This window comes from Chelonoidis abingdonii, chromosome 1, assembly GCF_003597395.2.
Source record: "Chelonoidis abingdonii isolate Lonesome George chromosome 1, CheloAbing_2.0, whole genome shotgun sequence".
In the NCBI taxonomy this organism is placed as follows: Eukaryota; Metazoa; Chordata; order Testudines; family Testudinidae; genus Chelonoidis; species Chelonoidis abingdonii.
In genome coordinates, this window is record NC_133769.1 from 269,710,511 (window position 1) to 269,728,943 (window position 18,433).

The window sequence follows — 18,433 nt, forward strand, 5'->3', positions numbered from 1 at the left end:
GTAGCGAGGGGGATCCCCTCCCCCACGCTCCTGAGACAGGGAATAGACTAGGAACCCTGCAGTCCCGGGCAGAGGCCCGGCCGCCTATCCCCGCCCCCAGGAAGTCAAGGGGCCGGGACCAGAAGTTCAAGGCCACCCTCTGCCTGGTTCCCTGCCCCCAGGAAGTTCAGGGGGCGGACAGGAAGCTATAAAAACCCCGATACCCTAAGCCCTCAGTTAGAAGGAGGCCGTCGGAGAAGCAGACATGGGTGCCCCGAATCTCTCCGCTGGGCCTGGTCTTACCCACGCACGGTATCACGGAGAGGGTTCCTGGCCTGACCTCGCCCTGGGGCCAGCCCCAAGAGCAGCGGGCTCGCGAGCCTCGGAGCTCACGCCTGCGGACGTACTGGCCCAGACACCCCGAACCCCGGCTGGTGGGAGCAACTGGACCGGACCGCCTGGACCCCAGTAAACCCCGAGGAGTGGACCCGGACGCACCCGCGCCTGACCCCGGTCCGCAGAGGACCTGGACTGGACCCCCGCTGCCTGAGCCGGCTGAGGAACTATGATCTTGGGAACCCCTGGACGACACCGGCGAAGGGCAGGTACCTGGGGGGGGAGGTTGAAAGCAGCCCGGGGGCGGGGCCTGACTAACAGTCAGCCGCAGAAAGCCCGAGCCCCGGATGGTCGTGTGCATCGGCCAGGATCCCACTGACATCGTTCAGTGGTGTTTCGGTGGGAACCTGCCACTGCACCGGTCAGTGTGTTTCGGGCCAGGATCCCCACTGAACATCGCCTTAGCGGCGACCGCCGCTACTGAGAGCCCGGGCTGGAACGCAGTGGAAGTGGAGGGCGTGCGTTCCCCCTGCCACCCCTTAAGGGTGGCAGAACTCCCCTCTTCCTTTACTTAACCCGATTGCCTCCAGTTGTCTACTGGCTCCTGCCTCTGGCACAAGGCCAGAGCCCCTGAACTGCTTGGTGCTCTGCCCTGCCAAGGCCAGAGCCCCTAAACTGCCTATTGCTCTGCCCTGTCCCAAAGGGCCAGAGCCCCTAAACTGCTTGGTGCACTGCCCTGCCAAGGCCAGAGCCCCTAAACTGCTTGTAGCTCTGCCCTGCACCAAAGGGACAGAGCCCTTAAACTACTTGTTGCTCTGTCCTGTACGAAAGGACCGGAGCCCCGAAAACTGTTCGTTCGCCGCCCGGCCCTACTCAAGGGCTCGGACTACCGACTTCATTCGCCCAGCCCCTGCGACCAGGAGCTGAGCCCCGGCCAAGGCCGTTACACTTACCCTTTCCCGAGCACAATATGCCATTGGCTGATTCACAAAAGCTTTTGCTTTCATCTTCTGTCATGTTGCACTTTCTTGGATGTTGACACAACCGTCCAAACCATCCATCCTCGCAAACACATCGACCGCAAGAACAGAGGCCGTGGCCTGTAATAACAGCAGGGGAGCAACATGTTACACAGACAGGAGAAATTACCTACATTTCTAGCTGAGGAAAACACTGATCCTTTCAGGCAGCTCAGCATGGAATTGCCTAATTGAACCCCCAGGCAGGGCTCATTCTGGGTCAGAATGTACTGGTACAGCATGCCTACGAGACAGGAAGTATTACCGTTTTTGGCTATCCTGGTCTTGTGCTAAGCAAGGTGGGCCGGTAATGTAAAGAATGGCTGGGCTTTGGCCGCTCAACTCCCCAGCCCCAGCTCTTCTCTCTTGCAAGGGCCTTTGCCCTCCTCCACTTCCTGTGGCTCCCTTCCCATCATACCAGCTAGCACACTGGACATACCACAAAGCTCTCTCCCTCTGTGTGTGCTAGGATGAGCCATATGCCACAGCACAATATAGCATCAACAAAAAGGGTGGACATTTAGCAAAATCACCTGGATCGACTGGTAAGGCCAGCAGGGAGTCATCACAGGGGGAAGGATGGGAACTGAGAAGGTGGTGAGGCAGATAACTATGTGATTGCCTGCTTAGGAGAGAGTGAGTAGGTTGGTAGCTGGTCAGGAAGAGGAGGTAGGTGAGAGAGGCTAGAAATCTGGAGTTTGGGGACAGACCTTGGGAATATTTTTTGTCTCTTCCCAAACTTTTGAAAAACAATGGGCACAGTCTTGTCCTCAGTCCTAGTCCCAGCTGTTAACTCACACTAGTCCCATCACCACCACCACTACTAGTGACTGGCATCCCAGTGCAAAGTCTGACAGCTGCTACTTGTGCTATTGCAAGACACCTCATGCTGTCTTATCATAGCAAAGCTGAGGAGCAAATGGCAAGAGATCACCAGGGCTTCCTTTCACAGGCTTGGCTGGGGCCTGAATGCGGGAGTTAAGGAAAGGCATCCTAAGGGCGGATGGCATGCAGAAGAGGGTGCAAGGGAGAACATGAATCCACTAGCGATCCCTCAGGATATGTATCTCAGAGGCGACTGATTAAATGGCAGTACAAAGGATACAGGGGAAGAGAAGGAGAGGGACAGAAGGATTAGGATAGGAATTAATGGTAAATTCTCAGAATGGAGAGGGGTAACTAGTGGTGTTCCCCAAGTGTCAGTCCTAGGACCAATCCTATTCAACTTATTCATAAATGATCTGGACAAAGGGGTAAACAGTGAGGTGGAAAAGTTTGCAGATGATACTAAACTGCTCAGGATAGTTAAGACCAAAGCAGACTGTGGAGAACTTCAAAAAGATCTCACAAAACTCAGTGATTGGGCAACAAAATGGCAAATGAAATTTAATGTGGATAAATGGTAAGTAATGCAGCATTGGAAAAAAATAACCCCAACTACACATACCAAATAGGATGGGGCTATTTTAGCTCAACAAATCAGGAAAAAAGATCCTTGGAGTCATCGTGGATAGTTCTCAGAAGATGTCGCACTCAGTGATGCAGAGGCAAGTCAAAAAAGCAAACAGGAACATTAAGAATCATTAAAAAGGGATAGAGAAGTAAGACATGAGAAATATTCTATTGCCTTATATAAATCGATGGTACGCCCACTCTCGAAAGCGTGTAAGATGGTCTGCCTATTCAAAAAAGATATCTACCCAGAAAGGTTCAGAAAAGGGCAACTAAAAATGATTAGGAGGGTGGGGGAGGGTCCCATGTGAAGGAAAGATTAAAGAAGGGCAGGACTCTTCTCAGCTTGGAAAAGGAGACTAGGGGGGATATGATGAGTATATAAAAGCATGGAGTGATGTGGAAAAGTGGATAAGGAAACAGTTATTTATTTACTCCCATAATCAAGACTAAGAGGTCACTCAAATGAATACGTAATAGGCAGCAGGTTTAAAAACAATAAAAGGAGTCTGTCTTCACACAGCGCAGCAGTCCAACTTGTGGAAACTCCTTCACTTGAGGAGGTTGAGAACTAGGACTATCACAGCGTTAAAAGCGAACTGGATTAACTATGGTAGTTAAGTCCCATAAATGGCTCAATGAGCCAGGACGGGTAAAGAATGGTGTCCCTAGCCTCTGTTTGTCAGAGGATGGAGATGGATGGCAGGAGAGAGATCACTTGATCATTGCCCGTTAGGTTCACTCCCTCTGGGGCACCTGGCATTGGCCACTGTCGGTAGACAAGATACTGGGCTAAATGGATCTTTGGTCTGACCCGGTACGGCTGTTCTTATGTTTTTATGTTCTTAGGATAAAAGGCAAGAGAAGAGGGACCAGGGAAACAAAATAGGGAGGAAACGGGGACAGACAATGAACGGATGGAAAATGAAGGCTGGTCAATAAAAGGAGGACAAGTGAGTGCGGGAAATATACTGGAACATGTATGAAAGCAAGAGCCTAGATTGCAAGAAGAGTGAAAGAAAGGGAAAAGCAAAACTGGGAAGCGTGATTTGTTCAGGGCAGAGGAGGAACAGAGAGAGACAGACAGTTGAATAGAAAACTGAAAGCATATGGCAGAAAGGGAAAGAGAGGAACAAATGGGAAAACCTGAAAGCAGATGGATGATGACAAAGGACAAAAGAAATGGAAAATACATAAAGAAGCAAGAAATGCCACAAAGCTGAAAGCTTAGTACATTATACTGAATTTATTCACATTTCTAGCCTTCACTGCCTTGCCATAGTAGAAAAGGGAATTCCTTAGCTTATACATTTCCAGTTCTTTGAAGATGGACTCTGTACATTGTAAGCAATTATTATAACAACTATTATGAGGGAAGAGGTGATGAAAAGGAAGGGGTTAGGGCTGATTGCGTTGGTGGGCTGGGCAGAGGGCAACTAGCTTGAGGACCATTCTGGCACAATGTGGGTCTGTGGGAAAAGGAGGAACATACCAATACGTTTATCCTGCTAATTTGGGCTCAGCTCCCAAGGCAACAATGCAGCTTAACATAATAAATCTTGAAGAAGCATGAGAGGCAGACCCAAAGGAGATACAAACCTGGTAAAATGGAATTCCGCAGCACTTTAGTGATAACCAGCTACTTTATTAATTGATGTTTCTGAGCTGTTCTTATTCACAGACATGGAGAGACTCAGATCTATTTTTGAAGTCTAGTGATGCAGCAACTGCCAGACCATTCATTGATTATATCTTCATTTTGGATCCTAATAAGTGTTCAACATTAAATGGTCAATATCTGCATGCTTCATGGTATGGTGGGTACGCATGTCTGTCTCTGCACACGCCTTCACAAATATCAATTTGTCTATATACATTTAACATGTATATAAAGTACCACATATTGGTAAACCATACATAATAAAATGGAAGCTAAAATGTCACAGGACTGTTTAAGTTGAGTAACAATGAGCTTTGTGTTACATACCGTAGAAGGATAAGGGTGGCAGCCAGCTGTACTTTCCCATATACTGCTAGGGTTTAGATTGCATAAGGATATGGGTATAAACATATTATGATTTTCTCCATTTTCTCATCGTGGCCAAGTTTCTCCAAGGGTATTTGGCCTCTTTTACTTTGGTTTTCTTTAGCAAGACATGGATTAAATTTTTAAAATATTTCAAATATTGAAGAACTAACTATTCAATACATTGAATAGAACTCGCATACTGGAAAATTATTTTTGGAGGTGCAAATACTTGTACTTCTGCAAGCACAAGTGGGCAAATGTGTAATTCACACTGAGCCCCATGCCCCCTCTGTGGTTTAAAGAAGGCAGAGAATGACCACATCTGCAAAATTAGTGCACAAATCCAATTAAAAGTATTCTAACTTTTGGTTTAGTTAGAAAGATTTTTTTGTTGTTTTTTTAATAGAACTTGTGCAATAATTTTGCTGCTGTGACCATTCTATATACTGGATAGGATCCTGAAGTGGAAAGGTCTCTTTCTTAAGAAGCTTACTTCACCATTTATAGCTGCTTCTAGATTGCCACATGCTGATCATTAGCGGTGGAGAAAGCACAATGCTATCTTGGTGCAGCAGTGAGAACACAGGGGGTGCTACTCATCACATTGGCTTTCATAACACTAGCCTCTGTCTTTTTCCCCAGAAAGGTATCATTTGGCATACAGCAGCTCCTTAAACTTCTACATTAACTCGATTCATGCAGACACACAAGCCTTCAAACATCAGTGAAGGAGACAGCTGTCTTCACTGCTGCAGTTCTGCCATCACAGGATAGTTACACAAGTTCTGGAGGTCTCCATACACCTACTGTTAAGTTGTTGGGGTTTTTTTTAAATCTCGTTACTATCTGAGGAGAGGATCCACAGTTTAAACTCATATTTATTCATGAAATACAAGAAGTTCCCAATGGGATTTATTAGCACTGCGGAGTGGGAAACCCTTGTGCCCAAGAGCCTCTTAGCATTTCAAAGGACAGTCTGCAGTGCTGGACCACATCTTGACACTGGCTGCATTGTCTCCTCCAGTGCAGGCTACACCAAAATCATAAGTGCTGAGACCAGTTCTAGCTGCATCAGAGAAACCAACTGATGTATGAGATATGGATAAAGGATATGACATGCTGGAACATCCATTTCACTACTGGTGCTTACCACCTTCCATGTCAAAATACTACTTTGATGTCCCATGATTACTGCTAACAACTGAGACTCCATCAAAGGAATTTGACTGGTTGAAAAGACCAGGCCTATCAATGTATTCTGCTGTTTTAGATAGTCCAAGAGTTGGTCCATTGTTGTTAATGCTACCAGTGTTGGGGTAACCAGAGAACTAGGTTGCTCCTAGGTGTTAAGGGCAAGGGCAGCTCCAAAATGGGAGGCCAAGGGTCCCTCTTGACTCAAACTTAAATACCATATTACCATAGGCAATGCCCTATTTAAAGCACAGACCGCTGAGCATCACTCAAATAGCATTATGGGGGTACATAGCCTTGGTGAGGGCTGGCGATACAGTGCCGATATATTGTGTCCAGCTCGATTCTCACATGTAGAGGCACTGCTTTGAGTTGTCTATTCCATCTGATACATGCCATCACCAATGGCACAGATGAAGTGGGCGCGCAACCATGTTTTTCACCAGGTTGTGAGGATGTCCAAGACAGCTCATGTTGTACCAGTTGGCAGTATAAAGAGAAGCCAGGAGGGCTTTTAGATGCTTCTTCCAGAAGTTGATTTGCTGAGACATCTGTAAGAAAAGCTCAGAGTGGAACCAGTCATGGTCCCTTATGAAGAACAACGAGGCAATGACTGGAGTTAGGAATACTGTCTCATCATATACTGCCTTATTGTTGTTATTATTAATAAACACTGGGTGCCCCCAGCCCTGAAAGACAACATGAAGTACAGGATAATAATCAAGCTACCCATGTGGGCCAGCCAATGCTGATCATGCTGCAGCTGCGAGTGGAAAAAAATGTCATAAGTAATAGGGGCAGAAGAGCACCAGAGTTCTGCTGCAACTGGCGAGCCAGTCATGATCCAGGATACCTCCATCCTCAGACAGGACTCAAACATTAGAGAACAGGTCCTAGAATGCAGCTTACATATCTCAGGAAAGTTGTTATTAGTCAGCCTCTTCTGGGACCAGCATGGTGCACCTTTGTGCCAGGGCATAGAGCCTAGAATGAGAGTCTGTATCTAATAAAAGAGCGCTGCAGAATCCATGACAGGTCCTATTACAACTTCTGTCTGAATGAAGGCATCATGGCTCTATTCCTGGTACTGTGATGGACAGCTGAATTTTAAGTGAGTGTCTCATTTTAATTATGCAGAAACATAGTAATAGGGTCTCAATCACTTATACCCTCATTTATCACATCCTTCGCCTTATGTCTATCTACCGGCACGTGGGCACCTGGTCTGGAAAGCAAGCTATTAATCAATCTCTACTGGTCAGAGAACACTAGTGACAATTTTTATTTAAATCACTTAGATTGTCATTCACATTGCTCATTTCAGGAAGTATCTAATCTTGAAATACCAGAGTCTCCCTTCCTCATGCTCAGAAGCACTCAGCTCTCACTTCAACAGATTCTGTTCAGTCACAGGGTCTAGCTTTTCATTCTCTGCAGCTGGAGCTCTATGATTATTCTTTCCACAATATCACATGTCTCCTGACAGTGATTGCCAAGCTTATGGTATTGCCTAGGTCAACAGAGCAATGGAGAGAAGAGGAAGAGGAAAGGGCTAAGGAGCTCAGCAAGACATTCTAACAACAACTGTCTGTGAAACTGATGGAGATGCAAGATGAGACAGAGGAGGAACAAGCCAAGAGAGAAGAGAACAGTTTGTGAGTTGTCAACACAAAGATGATGGCTGACATTTTGTGAGTGCATAAGGTTACTTAGGGACATGGTGCAGAGAGTGAAGAGAATGAGATTGAGGGTACAGCCCTAAATGATCCTCCAGAGTGGGACTGTTGGGGACTAGAATTCATCAAGAGATCAGTGAAATAGTAAAAGAACCAAGGGAAAAAACCAGTCCAACAAAGTGTCAATGGAGATATGATGTCAAGGAGGGTGAAGTGATAAGTGGCAGTAGAGAGGGCAAGACGGATACAAATGGAGTAAGTTCTCTGAGATATGGCCTGGAAGAAGTTACTTGAATCTTTGGGGGGGCAGCAGTTTCAGTGGAGTGGAGGAAGTGGAAACCAGTCTGGAGGATGAATGAGGAGGGGCATCAGTTGTAAATGGTTCATTACATGAGTTTAAAGTCGGGGAGGAAGGAGCTGATGGAGAGACAGCTGGGGTCAAGAGTTGGCTTTTTGAGGATGAGGAAAACGAAGGCATTCTTGTACTTAGAGTAGGGGAGGTTAAAAAGGAGGGGGAGTGAGAGATGAAGGGACCAGAGAGGTTGACAGCTTGGAGGAGATGGGGACAAGGGCACAGGTAGGAAGATTAGACAGAGAGAAAATGAAATCTCAGAGTAAGTGTCAGCTGAATAAAGAAAAAGGTGCTGAGAATGTGGAGGAGGGAGGCCACAGTGGCCTGGGATGATCTTGAAGAATTTGGGAAGATCCTGGAAAGGGAAGGAGGAGGCCACAGGAAGGGGAAAGGCTTGAAGAAGGGAATTAAAAGTGACAAATAAGCAATTTTCTCTGTTAGCCTGGTCTCAATATACTTCATACAGGAGACAGTGGAGCTGTGAATGTAAAGAAACATTTGTAGTGAATGAAATCTGTGGAGTCTGCAGAGGCGATCAGTGGGATGGGAACAGAATGGAGGAAGCCAATGTTGGGATTTTGTGGAGAGGAGGGAGTGGGAGTGAACCCATGGCTTTAAATGAAGACAAACATCTGCAACATGTATTGCCTAATGAACAAACATAGCATAATATGACAATATTAACATATGCCTACAGCTGATAAATTACGGTATTAAGTTGAGTTTGTTCTGTCCAGCAACACCTTTGGGATTCAGGGTGTCAGCACCCTGTCATTTCTAATAGTATAAATTATGTTTGGGAGTTGGTGTTATACTCCAAGTATTTTCCTTAGAGAGTTCTGTAGTCTTCTCCATAGATTGGCTACACAAATCTAAACACCTCCTTCAGAATGCACCAATATTGCCATGGCTGATGGTCGGGACAGGTGATATTGTGATTGGCAGATATATGGGTTGGCACAGACACAAGATAGACTAAGTTCCACTATTTTATTTACAAGAATGTAAATTACAGAACAGTGATATTAGAGGTCAAGAACAGAACAACTGCAGTACAGAACTTCCAGGACTTCAGCAGAACAGCCAGATCCAAATTCTTAGCCAAATGCTCTGTTTCCAAACTGTCCCAACTGACCTGTAACTCCTCTGCAAACACACTGCATTCTTTACCATGACTATGGGCTCATCTTCACTGCAAAGTTAACTTGAGTGATAATTTAAGTGTTGCCCCTAACTCGTGTCCAGTCCATACACAAAGCCCCTCAACTAGAGCATTATGGTGCTTTAAACTCGAGTTGGCTAAAATGTGTTTGCTGATAACATGCTGCTGCCACAGTGCTGCTGCCACAGTGCTGCCACAATACTGCTAGTTCTCTAATCCTGTACCACAGTTCCCCTACGTGCCCAGAAAAGACAGACAAGTTCTCCCATAATTCATAGAGCAGCTTGGTTTACTGCAGCACAAGGAACCATGGAATGTGCCCTGCCCCCAAAATCTTAGCACAAATGTCTTCACTGCAAAGATAGCATAGGTTCTTCGTAGGGTGTTGCCCCTAATGCCCATCCCATCCTCACACAAAACCCTCTCCTCTGAGTTTAGTGGTACTTTCAGCTAAAGCTATCTGGCCCAGCTGGGAGCCTGGTTTCTATTTTCACTCAAGCTGGCAACCTGAACACACTGCAATGAGAATTACTCCTCCTGGAATTCTGCGCCATTGCACAATGCAGAATTTGTACAAAATGAATGTTTCCCACCAAATTTTATTTTTCCCTACAGAATTCCTGATTTGCCCCCAGTACTTCCGTCCACTCTCAGCCCTGGGTAGCCAGAACTCCCGCTGTCAGTGGGAGCCCCACCCACCTGGGGCTGTCAGTGGGAACATGATTATATTGTGTTATTTTGACAAGTAAAATATGCAGAATTTTAAAATATTACGCACAGAATTTTCAATTTTTTGGTGCAGAATTCTCCCAGGAATAGAGAATTCTGCTAGTCCTCAAGTGCCTTCCCACAATTCCTCCCATATGCCAAGAAGGACTGACAAGTTTTCCCACAATTCACTAGAAAGGAATCAAAGTGTCTCTGCTTACTGCAGCACAGAAATCCCTGGGATATTCCCCCAGAAGCCATAGCAATCCCAATGAGAGAGTGCAGCAGCAGTAAGGATGCAGTAATTTGGATACTGAATTTCAGTGTGGCTGTTCACATCCAGCTTAGGCTCACTGGGTATTTAGACCAGGATACCAATCATCCAGGTTAACTGTGCAGGGAAGACATACCCATACACAAGCGAGTACAGTGCCAGTGTGGACACAGCAGCTTGAATAGTATTATTTCACCGTGTGGTTGAGATGTAACTCAAGTATAGATAATGCCAGTTAACTCTGCCGTGAAGACATATGGTTGTCACTCAAAATCATTTGCAACACAAGAGAGTTCCCAGTATAAGTTATTGTATTGCTAAAGAATCTCTGCCTTTGAGGCAATGGGTGACTACAGCCTCTGAGCAGAGAAACAGCATGGTCCTCTAAATTCTCCATTTAAATATTCTATTAACTCAGCTCACAGAGAGACAGGTGGACCTACAATGGACACCTCTCTGCCACATCTCAAAAAGGAGACAGTAATGGATCAATTAATTTTCTAGTTTTGCAATTCTTATCACAATCATATTTTAGCTGCTGTTTATTTTTTTGAAACCACACAGTCAGCCTGTCCAAGAGTTCGCTTCCATTCACAGGTTTCCAAACAAGTTATCCTATGGCTTCTTTAGTGCCAGAATCAAAAAAGTTCAACCTTTTCTAGCACTTTTGAAGGCAGAGGGCAATAAAAGAGCTCAGCAGCTAACAGGCTGTGGGCTGTGCATGGAGTTTCTGCAGAGAATTTCTTCTATAAAATCAAGCCAGAGTAGGTGAACCCAAAACTGTGCCCATTACGGTAAAGACACATTTGTATGTCTCATTAAAATATTCCATTAATATGTAATATTCTAATACTAATATAAATTAACAATACCCAATTAATATAATTTATCTTTTTTAAAAATTAATATAAATTCTTCAGTCAAAGTTTGACTATAATTAGGATATAAATAATATGGCAATAATAGTATATTTTACTGATTCATTAACACAGGCTGAGGGCCTGTAAAGACAATGAAGGGGAACAAGGAAAAGACTAGTGAATCCAAGAATTCAGTTGTTACCTTACAAACTTAGGTCTGGCCTACATACAGTTGTTATGCCAGTATAATTATTTCAGACAGGGTATTTTGTCTGTTAGTTAATCACAGTAGGTACAGCTGTACAGCCCTAGTGTGGCTGTAGCTATATCAGTATATTGGTGCCTTATGCTAACATAGTTTAGTCCCTTCCCATACAGGACTAAGCTATACTGATATAAACTCATACCAGGATAACTGCATCCTGCCTAGGGGTGTTGCTCTGCTCTAAATGTTCCAGTACAGTTAAAGTGTTTTATGTTTAGACAAGCCCTTAAAGCAGGAAGTAGTGACAGAGCTCTCGTCTGTCTGCTCCAAAAATACAGCCCCCGACCATTTGAACTCCTGATAGCAGACACTTGAGCATGTCTGATGATCGATCCAGCAGAAGGAACTGCCTGTAAACCATTAGCCAGCGCATTGCAAGATAGAAGGACAAAACAAAGGGAAATGTTGAATTTCAATAGTAACTTCCCACATAAAGTCAGGATCAGCTGTTTTTTTCCCCTTCCTTCTTAAACCTACTCATACTTTAAAAGTATTAGAAGTATGGCTATAGGAAACCCCATTGCTGGCTTAAAAATGTTTTAGACAGAATTTGGATAGTCCAAAAAACAACAAATGTAAATATTAACTCAAAATAATAAACTGAATAATTCTCTTTTAGCTCAATCAACTCCTTTCCCTGACATCATACAGTTGAGAAATGATTAGGCTACATCCTCTCAAGAAATTTGTGATGCTCTAACTAACTAGTCAGTACTCTCGGGTTTCAAATCCAGTGAATTGCCGAAAAAATCCTAGGAGTTTGAATAGCCAGAAAAGTCCCATAATTCCTTTGTTAGAAAAGATATACCCTTCATTTATACTTGAGAAAAATTTGTTTCAAGAGAGTAGAAGAGCTCTGACAGTGCATCCAGCTATGTTTGACTTGCAATTTCTACTCCTACTACTAAGTCATGGCCAACAATACAGCTGTGGCAGATCCCCACTTTGCCATCTCCTTCCAGCCTTTCACTGGTGTATTGCTGGTTCCCAGGACCCTACAGATCCCTCTGCTGAAATTAAGTGCTACCCTGCCCTTTCTAGGACATGTCAGGTCTCTGATTCCAGAAATGATCAGACGTGAGCCAAGACTCTTCATTCTCAGGCAAGGAATAAGATCAAAGAAAAATAAATAAGTATAAGCAGATTGAGCTAAATGTGGCTGGTGAAGTCTAAAAAAGAAATTTGAAACTCACATAGTGGCTAATGAGGAAAACAGAACAAGTGCAGACTAGGAAACCAGGCTCAAGGAGACTGCAATGCATTACACTTGATTTTGTTGGTAAGGTTCTAACCAAGTACTTTCAGATAAACTTATAGGACAATCCTCTATGCACTGAATGCTGCTAGAGAATCCAAGCTAAGGGCAGTTCAGAGAAAGACTCAGAGAAGGTTTTTGGCACTTGGATTGTTTCAATGATATAAAAATTATATTAAGAGCAGCACAAACTAGGAAAAAGCTTATTTCAGATAGAAAATAACATTTTCTTATTCTTTAGAGCTTGGTCCAGCCATCCATGTCAGGAGAAGAGAAATGTCTGTAATTACAAAACAATGTATTGGAGGGTGCAAATGTAGTTGTATCACTTCTCAGTATACGCCCAGTGATCCATAACAGTAAATCTTATTCATCTGGGGACAAAACATTAATGATTAAGTTAACAGTTCAAATAAAAACAGAAAAGCTGAGCTAAAGTTTGGATTCAACTTTACACTGGGTATGTACTTTTATAAGCTTTTGTATTCTTACCTGTTTTTCTTTAAGTCAAAATAAATCAAAACATAGGTTATTTAATGAATGGATTCATCTCTGGTGCTCCCATTACATAGACCTGTTTAGACCGAAGGGAAAATTAGGATTTGTTCAGATAATAGTACAGGTTTAATGTAATCCCTTGCACAACGAGAATGGTCAGGTGACTCTGTCCAATTACTATTCTGCTTTCATCATATGAGTATTCATGAGAGAGATACAACGTTCGCCAGTCAAAGATAAAAGTTAATATGGTAGCTGTGTCAGCTCTAAGAAGGAGTATTGATAATGTTTTTCTATGAATTCTGAGGGCATTCAATTTACTTAGTATCACCAAGACACTGGCTGATTATGAAGAATAGACTGGGTATTCTAGTCATAAGAAGATGTTTAGTTTTGTTTTTGATATATGTATCGCATTCAATAAGACTGACCTTTTCCGTTCTCTTAACTTCTGCTTTCTCCCTTCTTTCTTAAAAGATGACATTCAAATTACTTCTTCTTGATGCGTATTTTATTGAGTGGATACTTAATTTAATTAACTCCTATTTGGGCTATTTTTAACTGACAACCAGATTTTAACTACAATTTTCTCAAATAACTACTTTCTGTAGATCAACACCTTTACACCAATATTTTCTCTCCCCACCCCCAGTTAAATAGAATAGCAACCTTTGGAGCAACATTATCACAATTGCTTTCAAAATAGTCTCTCTATAAAACTAATTTGAAGTACTGCATAATACTATTCTCCACTACAGAAAAATCAATCAATGACAGAGTTTCATTCAAAAATCAATCAATGACAGAATAAAGAATTTATTTATAGCTGTGATACAGTACAAAATCTGCAGTGTGCTTAGATTCTGTAAGATTAAGGAAATAAATTCCGATTCCTTGCTTTTGCTGATAATTTAAGCCTTCTATATTAATGATAATGATCTATAGTACCTTTCATCCCAAAAGATCCCAAAGTCCTTTCTAATACACCAACGGTCACTTTATACACCACTGAAGGAACTTCAGTGGGCATATGTGTGAACTGTTAATGCTGCACAACAGCACAACACATTACAAAACTATTTGGGGCACACATGATGAGTTCAGCTTATGCAGGGAAAGTGAAGTAGGCAGGTGGTAGAATGTAGTGGACATCAGCTGTATTTAACACTTCCCCTCTTATGAAGAATGCTATTGGAGCTTAAATTTATTTATGAAATGACCACAGGTGATCAGTAGAGACACTGTTTTTCATGTCTAATTTAAAAGATACCTTCTTCAGCAAAATGGCTGTTAATGCTGTGCTGGACCATTAGGTCAATATTGATTGGGAGAAGAGCACTGCCAAATATCAACCCAATCTAATTATGCTTAGTTTGTGAGCACTGGTGGGGCCATTGAACATGGTGGGATTGTTGTAGGTGTACCAGATGATACTTAACACAACTGTCACTGAATATCAGCTGCTAAAGCCACTTAACACATTGCTGAACATTGCTAACTTAAAAAAAGAAAAAAAGAAAAACGTGATACCATTGGTAAGTCTTCAATCATAAAGTGAAAAAGTGAAATTATGATAATTTGTTCCATAGTTTTTCTTTAAATATCTGTACAGATTTCTGATACATTTTGATGATATCTATGTAAGAACTTCACCACAGTGTAAAACGTTAGTGGGCACATGTAATCTGCTTCACTGACAGATATTTTGAATATTAAAATATTCAGTCATGGGATTTTTTCCATTAATGCTCTTTTGTAACAAAATCAGGAGAAATATGGAAAGCCACAAATTCACACAGAATTATTGCTTATTGAAAGGAATACATACCCCCACAGACATTGCCATCCATATCTTCACACTGTCGATCATCACATTCGCAGGTTTTACCATGAACTCTGTTATCTCCTGGAGGGAAACAAGTGCACTGGCCACATTCACATTGCCCTGTAAGAAAGAACAGTTGTTAGGGTCACAACATCACCAAGATTTAATGAATAAAAACTGGGGGCGGGGAAATGTTCTGCTCCTACAAAGACATAAAGCACAAGTCAGTCAGTGTCAGCTGAAGTGTAAACACTTGTAAGAAAGAAAAATGGTTGAAAACAAAATGTCATGCTGCTGGTGGGAATGGCATTAATCTTCTTTACAGTTTTATTCTTGTCAGTATTAATGGGAATTTTATCACGATAGCCCCTACCTTGCATAGCTGAACTATGGTATATGTTTCCCTACATAATTAACTCTCCAAACTAATTCAAACATTTGGTATGTGTGGTATGAACACCAGATGTGGATGCAATTAAAATGGAATCATATAGAAAAGTAATTTACAGAGTGGCCCAGGAAAGCTTTCTAGTATGAGATACTAGTAGCATAACTTGTCTAACACTTTGGTACAGAAAGGTAAAGAATTAATGCTCCTATGACCTGTCCTCTTAAACAGATGTGAGACTGTGCCTGTGGATCTGGGTTTGAAGAACATAGCAGGTGAAATGCAACCTCTGAAATATTCTTCCAGCCTCACCAGTCCTCTCTATACTGGGACTCCATAAAGCTGGAAGGGATAACGAAGCCAGCCAAGCTCCAAGAGATGCTCTTCCCCAGTAACCTCATGAACACTGACTGAGGCAGGGGTCTCTGGAAATATAGTATTTGACTATGTAAGAAAAGACTGTCATAATGGATGGGATCTCCTAATGGACTTGATTTGGAAATTTTTACTTGACCAGTTTTTCCGCTCTTAAAAAAAAGAAACTCATTAAACATAATTGCAAAGGCAACCTTAATCCTGGCATTTCCTAATTTTTTCAGTACTTGACTTTGCAACCTTAATGTTTGTCTAATGTAGTATTTTGTATGCAACAACACTGTAGGGTGCTACAAATGTATATATCTAGGAATAATGTGATGCAATTGAGAATTTACACTGAATGTCCAGAAAAGCGTGCTAATGGTGAAAATTATTAGGATGTGCAAGACATGTAGAATTTAACCAGAGAAAGCACTAGTCTGAATCAAAGCTAATCCCATTTTCAAAAGTGCCTTAGGCACTTAGATTAAGTCTCCTCCCAAAAATCATTGTTGAATTTGGGACACAGCCTCCTAAGTCACTTATGGTATGTCTGTATAGCAATATAGAGCCAAAAGGAGTGAGTAACCCGACTCAAGTCGACAGACTTGGGCTAGCAGGGCTCGCACTAGTGCTCTACAAATAGCTGTACAGACAGCACTTTGAAGTTGCAGCTCAAGCTCTGAAGGCCACCCACACCCCTAGGCTTCAGAGCTCGAACTCCAGCCCAAGCCACAACTTCCAAGCACTGTCTATAGAGCTGTTTTTAGAGTACTTGCATGAGCCCTGCTAGCCCACATCTCTTGGCCTGGGCTGAGAGATTCACACCTGCTGGCTCCAAAATGCTGTGTAGACAAATTAAAAGTACCTTAGGGAAATTTTACCAAAAGGTATTTTGAACTCTTAAAGGTTAAGAGTTGTATCAAATATGTATTGCAGTGATTTTGAAATATTTTAAAAGGTACATTTAAAAAAATATTTGTATTGTGGTGACAAATAAGAATCTCACACAAATTAACTCATGCATTTTTCCCCTCTTTTACAAATAGTTCCAGAATCTTGTGTCATATAATGTAACTTCTTTCTACCTTTTTGACTACATTAGTAAAGATGGCGCTGTGTTGCTAGAGCAGTGACTTGATTTTAATTTTTTGTTTACATCTCAAAGAACCAGAATGATCGTTGGATCTGAGGTTCTGAATGATTTCTTCCCCTGCTCAACTGGGGTGTACTCCAAGCAAATTTCACATTTATAAACAAATACATAAATAATCCTCAAAACAGCCAATTCCTGAGATAGACAGACAGAAGGAAAGACAGATTAGCATGCTGAAGAGGACTAAATTTCAGGTCACCACATAAAAGATGCCTTCCCAGAAAAATCAGCAGAGAGCATTTTCCGAACCCAGAGTGAGATAATCCAAGGGAGAGTACTATTTTATCAAATGCATCTGCACAGAAATAACAGCAGGCACACTCTCTATGACTTTATTTTCTTCCTTCTTTTTGTGATAACCATACATGCAGTACAAACTCAATCCGTTCGAGAATAATTAGAGGCTCACATGAAACCAAAGAGATCAGCACTTTACTTACATACTCTTTCTTTGACTAGAATAATAGGTTTACCATAGCAACCTGATTATAGAAGAAAAGCTACTACCAAATATATCCAAACCTGTCTTTAAAATGCCAGGGCATATAGAAACAATTAAACAATTCAGGACTATAATAGTCTGTACCTTTTCATCCGGGAAAGCAAGCACTACACATTGTGGGACTGAAGAGGAACAACTTGACTCCAGATGTTTAATATCAAGTGGCTTCCCTTGCCTGTTGTTACACAGGGATGGCTAATGTTTTTGAGCTGTACAGTAACTGCAGATCAAGGAGGCTTTGTGATGCTATTAAAAAGCCTAACATATCCAATATCTATTTGTGAGGGACAAGGGTCCAAACCCAAGAATACCAGGATAATTACACAGGCATATTTACCAGCCTAGGAGGCTAATATTTCCAAGCACTGACAGTCAGTCATTCTTTATGTAATTTCTATAAAATCCTGCTTTCCTCACTCAGACAAAACTCCCACTGTAGACAATAGGAGTTTTACCTGAGGAAGTACTGGCTGAAAACTGAATAGCTTCAAATATTCAGCCCTTTTAATTTTACCCACCACTTACTATACGCACTTTTTCATTTCCTATTGTCTAGCCAGTGCTTGTAAAAAGAATAACTAAAGTGAGTAGTGCCTAGTGTGATATTAAATCTGCCCCCTCATGCAATTTGCTGTGACCATTAGCATCATGAATTTGAAGCAATTTTTAGCTGCCTACAGAGGGTGATTGAATCTTCCTTTCGTACAGGCAATTTTGATTTCAAAACAGTGTGCCAGAACTACATAATTTGCAGAAAAACAGATTTCTGCCCTTTTAATGCCTGAAAAAACAGCAGAAAGGTTCAGAACACAGAACAACCAATGTAAAAGTGAACAGTAAATAAAAGAAACTTTTCTTCCTTCAGAAATATTGCCTTTCCCTTTCAATAGCAGCACACATTTTCTCTGTGCGTTTTATTGGGAATTCAGGCATTTTATACAAGAACAAGAAACAAAATGATTAATTTGGCTTTATGTAAAGCATCTGAAGCCAAATGGCAAAATTAGCTTCTGGCCCAAACTGGACTTGTGGTGGAACCATACCATGCTATGGGGAGGAATAGTACTTTACGAATGGTGTAAAATAGGAGATGGTCTCTTGAAGAGGGTGTGATGGGTTGGATCACAGAAACCCGCCTGGGAGCTGCCA

General features: G+C 42.2%; 1 protein-coding gene across 2 annotated transcripts in view; it reads right to left on the reverse strand.

Annotated features, from left to right (window-relative positions):
* ITGBL1 (integrin subunit beta like 1) overlaps positions 1-18,433 on the reverse strand; it is a 228,632-nt gene that overhangs the window by 8,092 nt on the left and 202,107 nt on the right. For both annotated transcript variants that reach the window (XM_032771328.2, XM_032771318.2), the window contains exons 8-9: positions 14,885-15,001; positions 1,269-1,415 (exon numbers count right to left, since the gene is read on the reverse strand). In XM_032771328.2, coding sequence (XP_032627219.1) covers positions 1,269-1,415; positions 14,885-15,001 — 264 coding nt within the window. The remainder of the gene's footprint in view (positions 1-1,268; positions 1,416-14,884; positions 15,002-18,433) is intronic.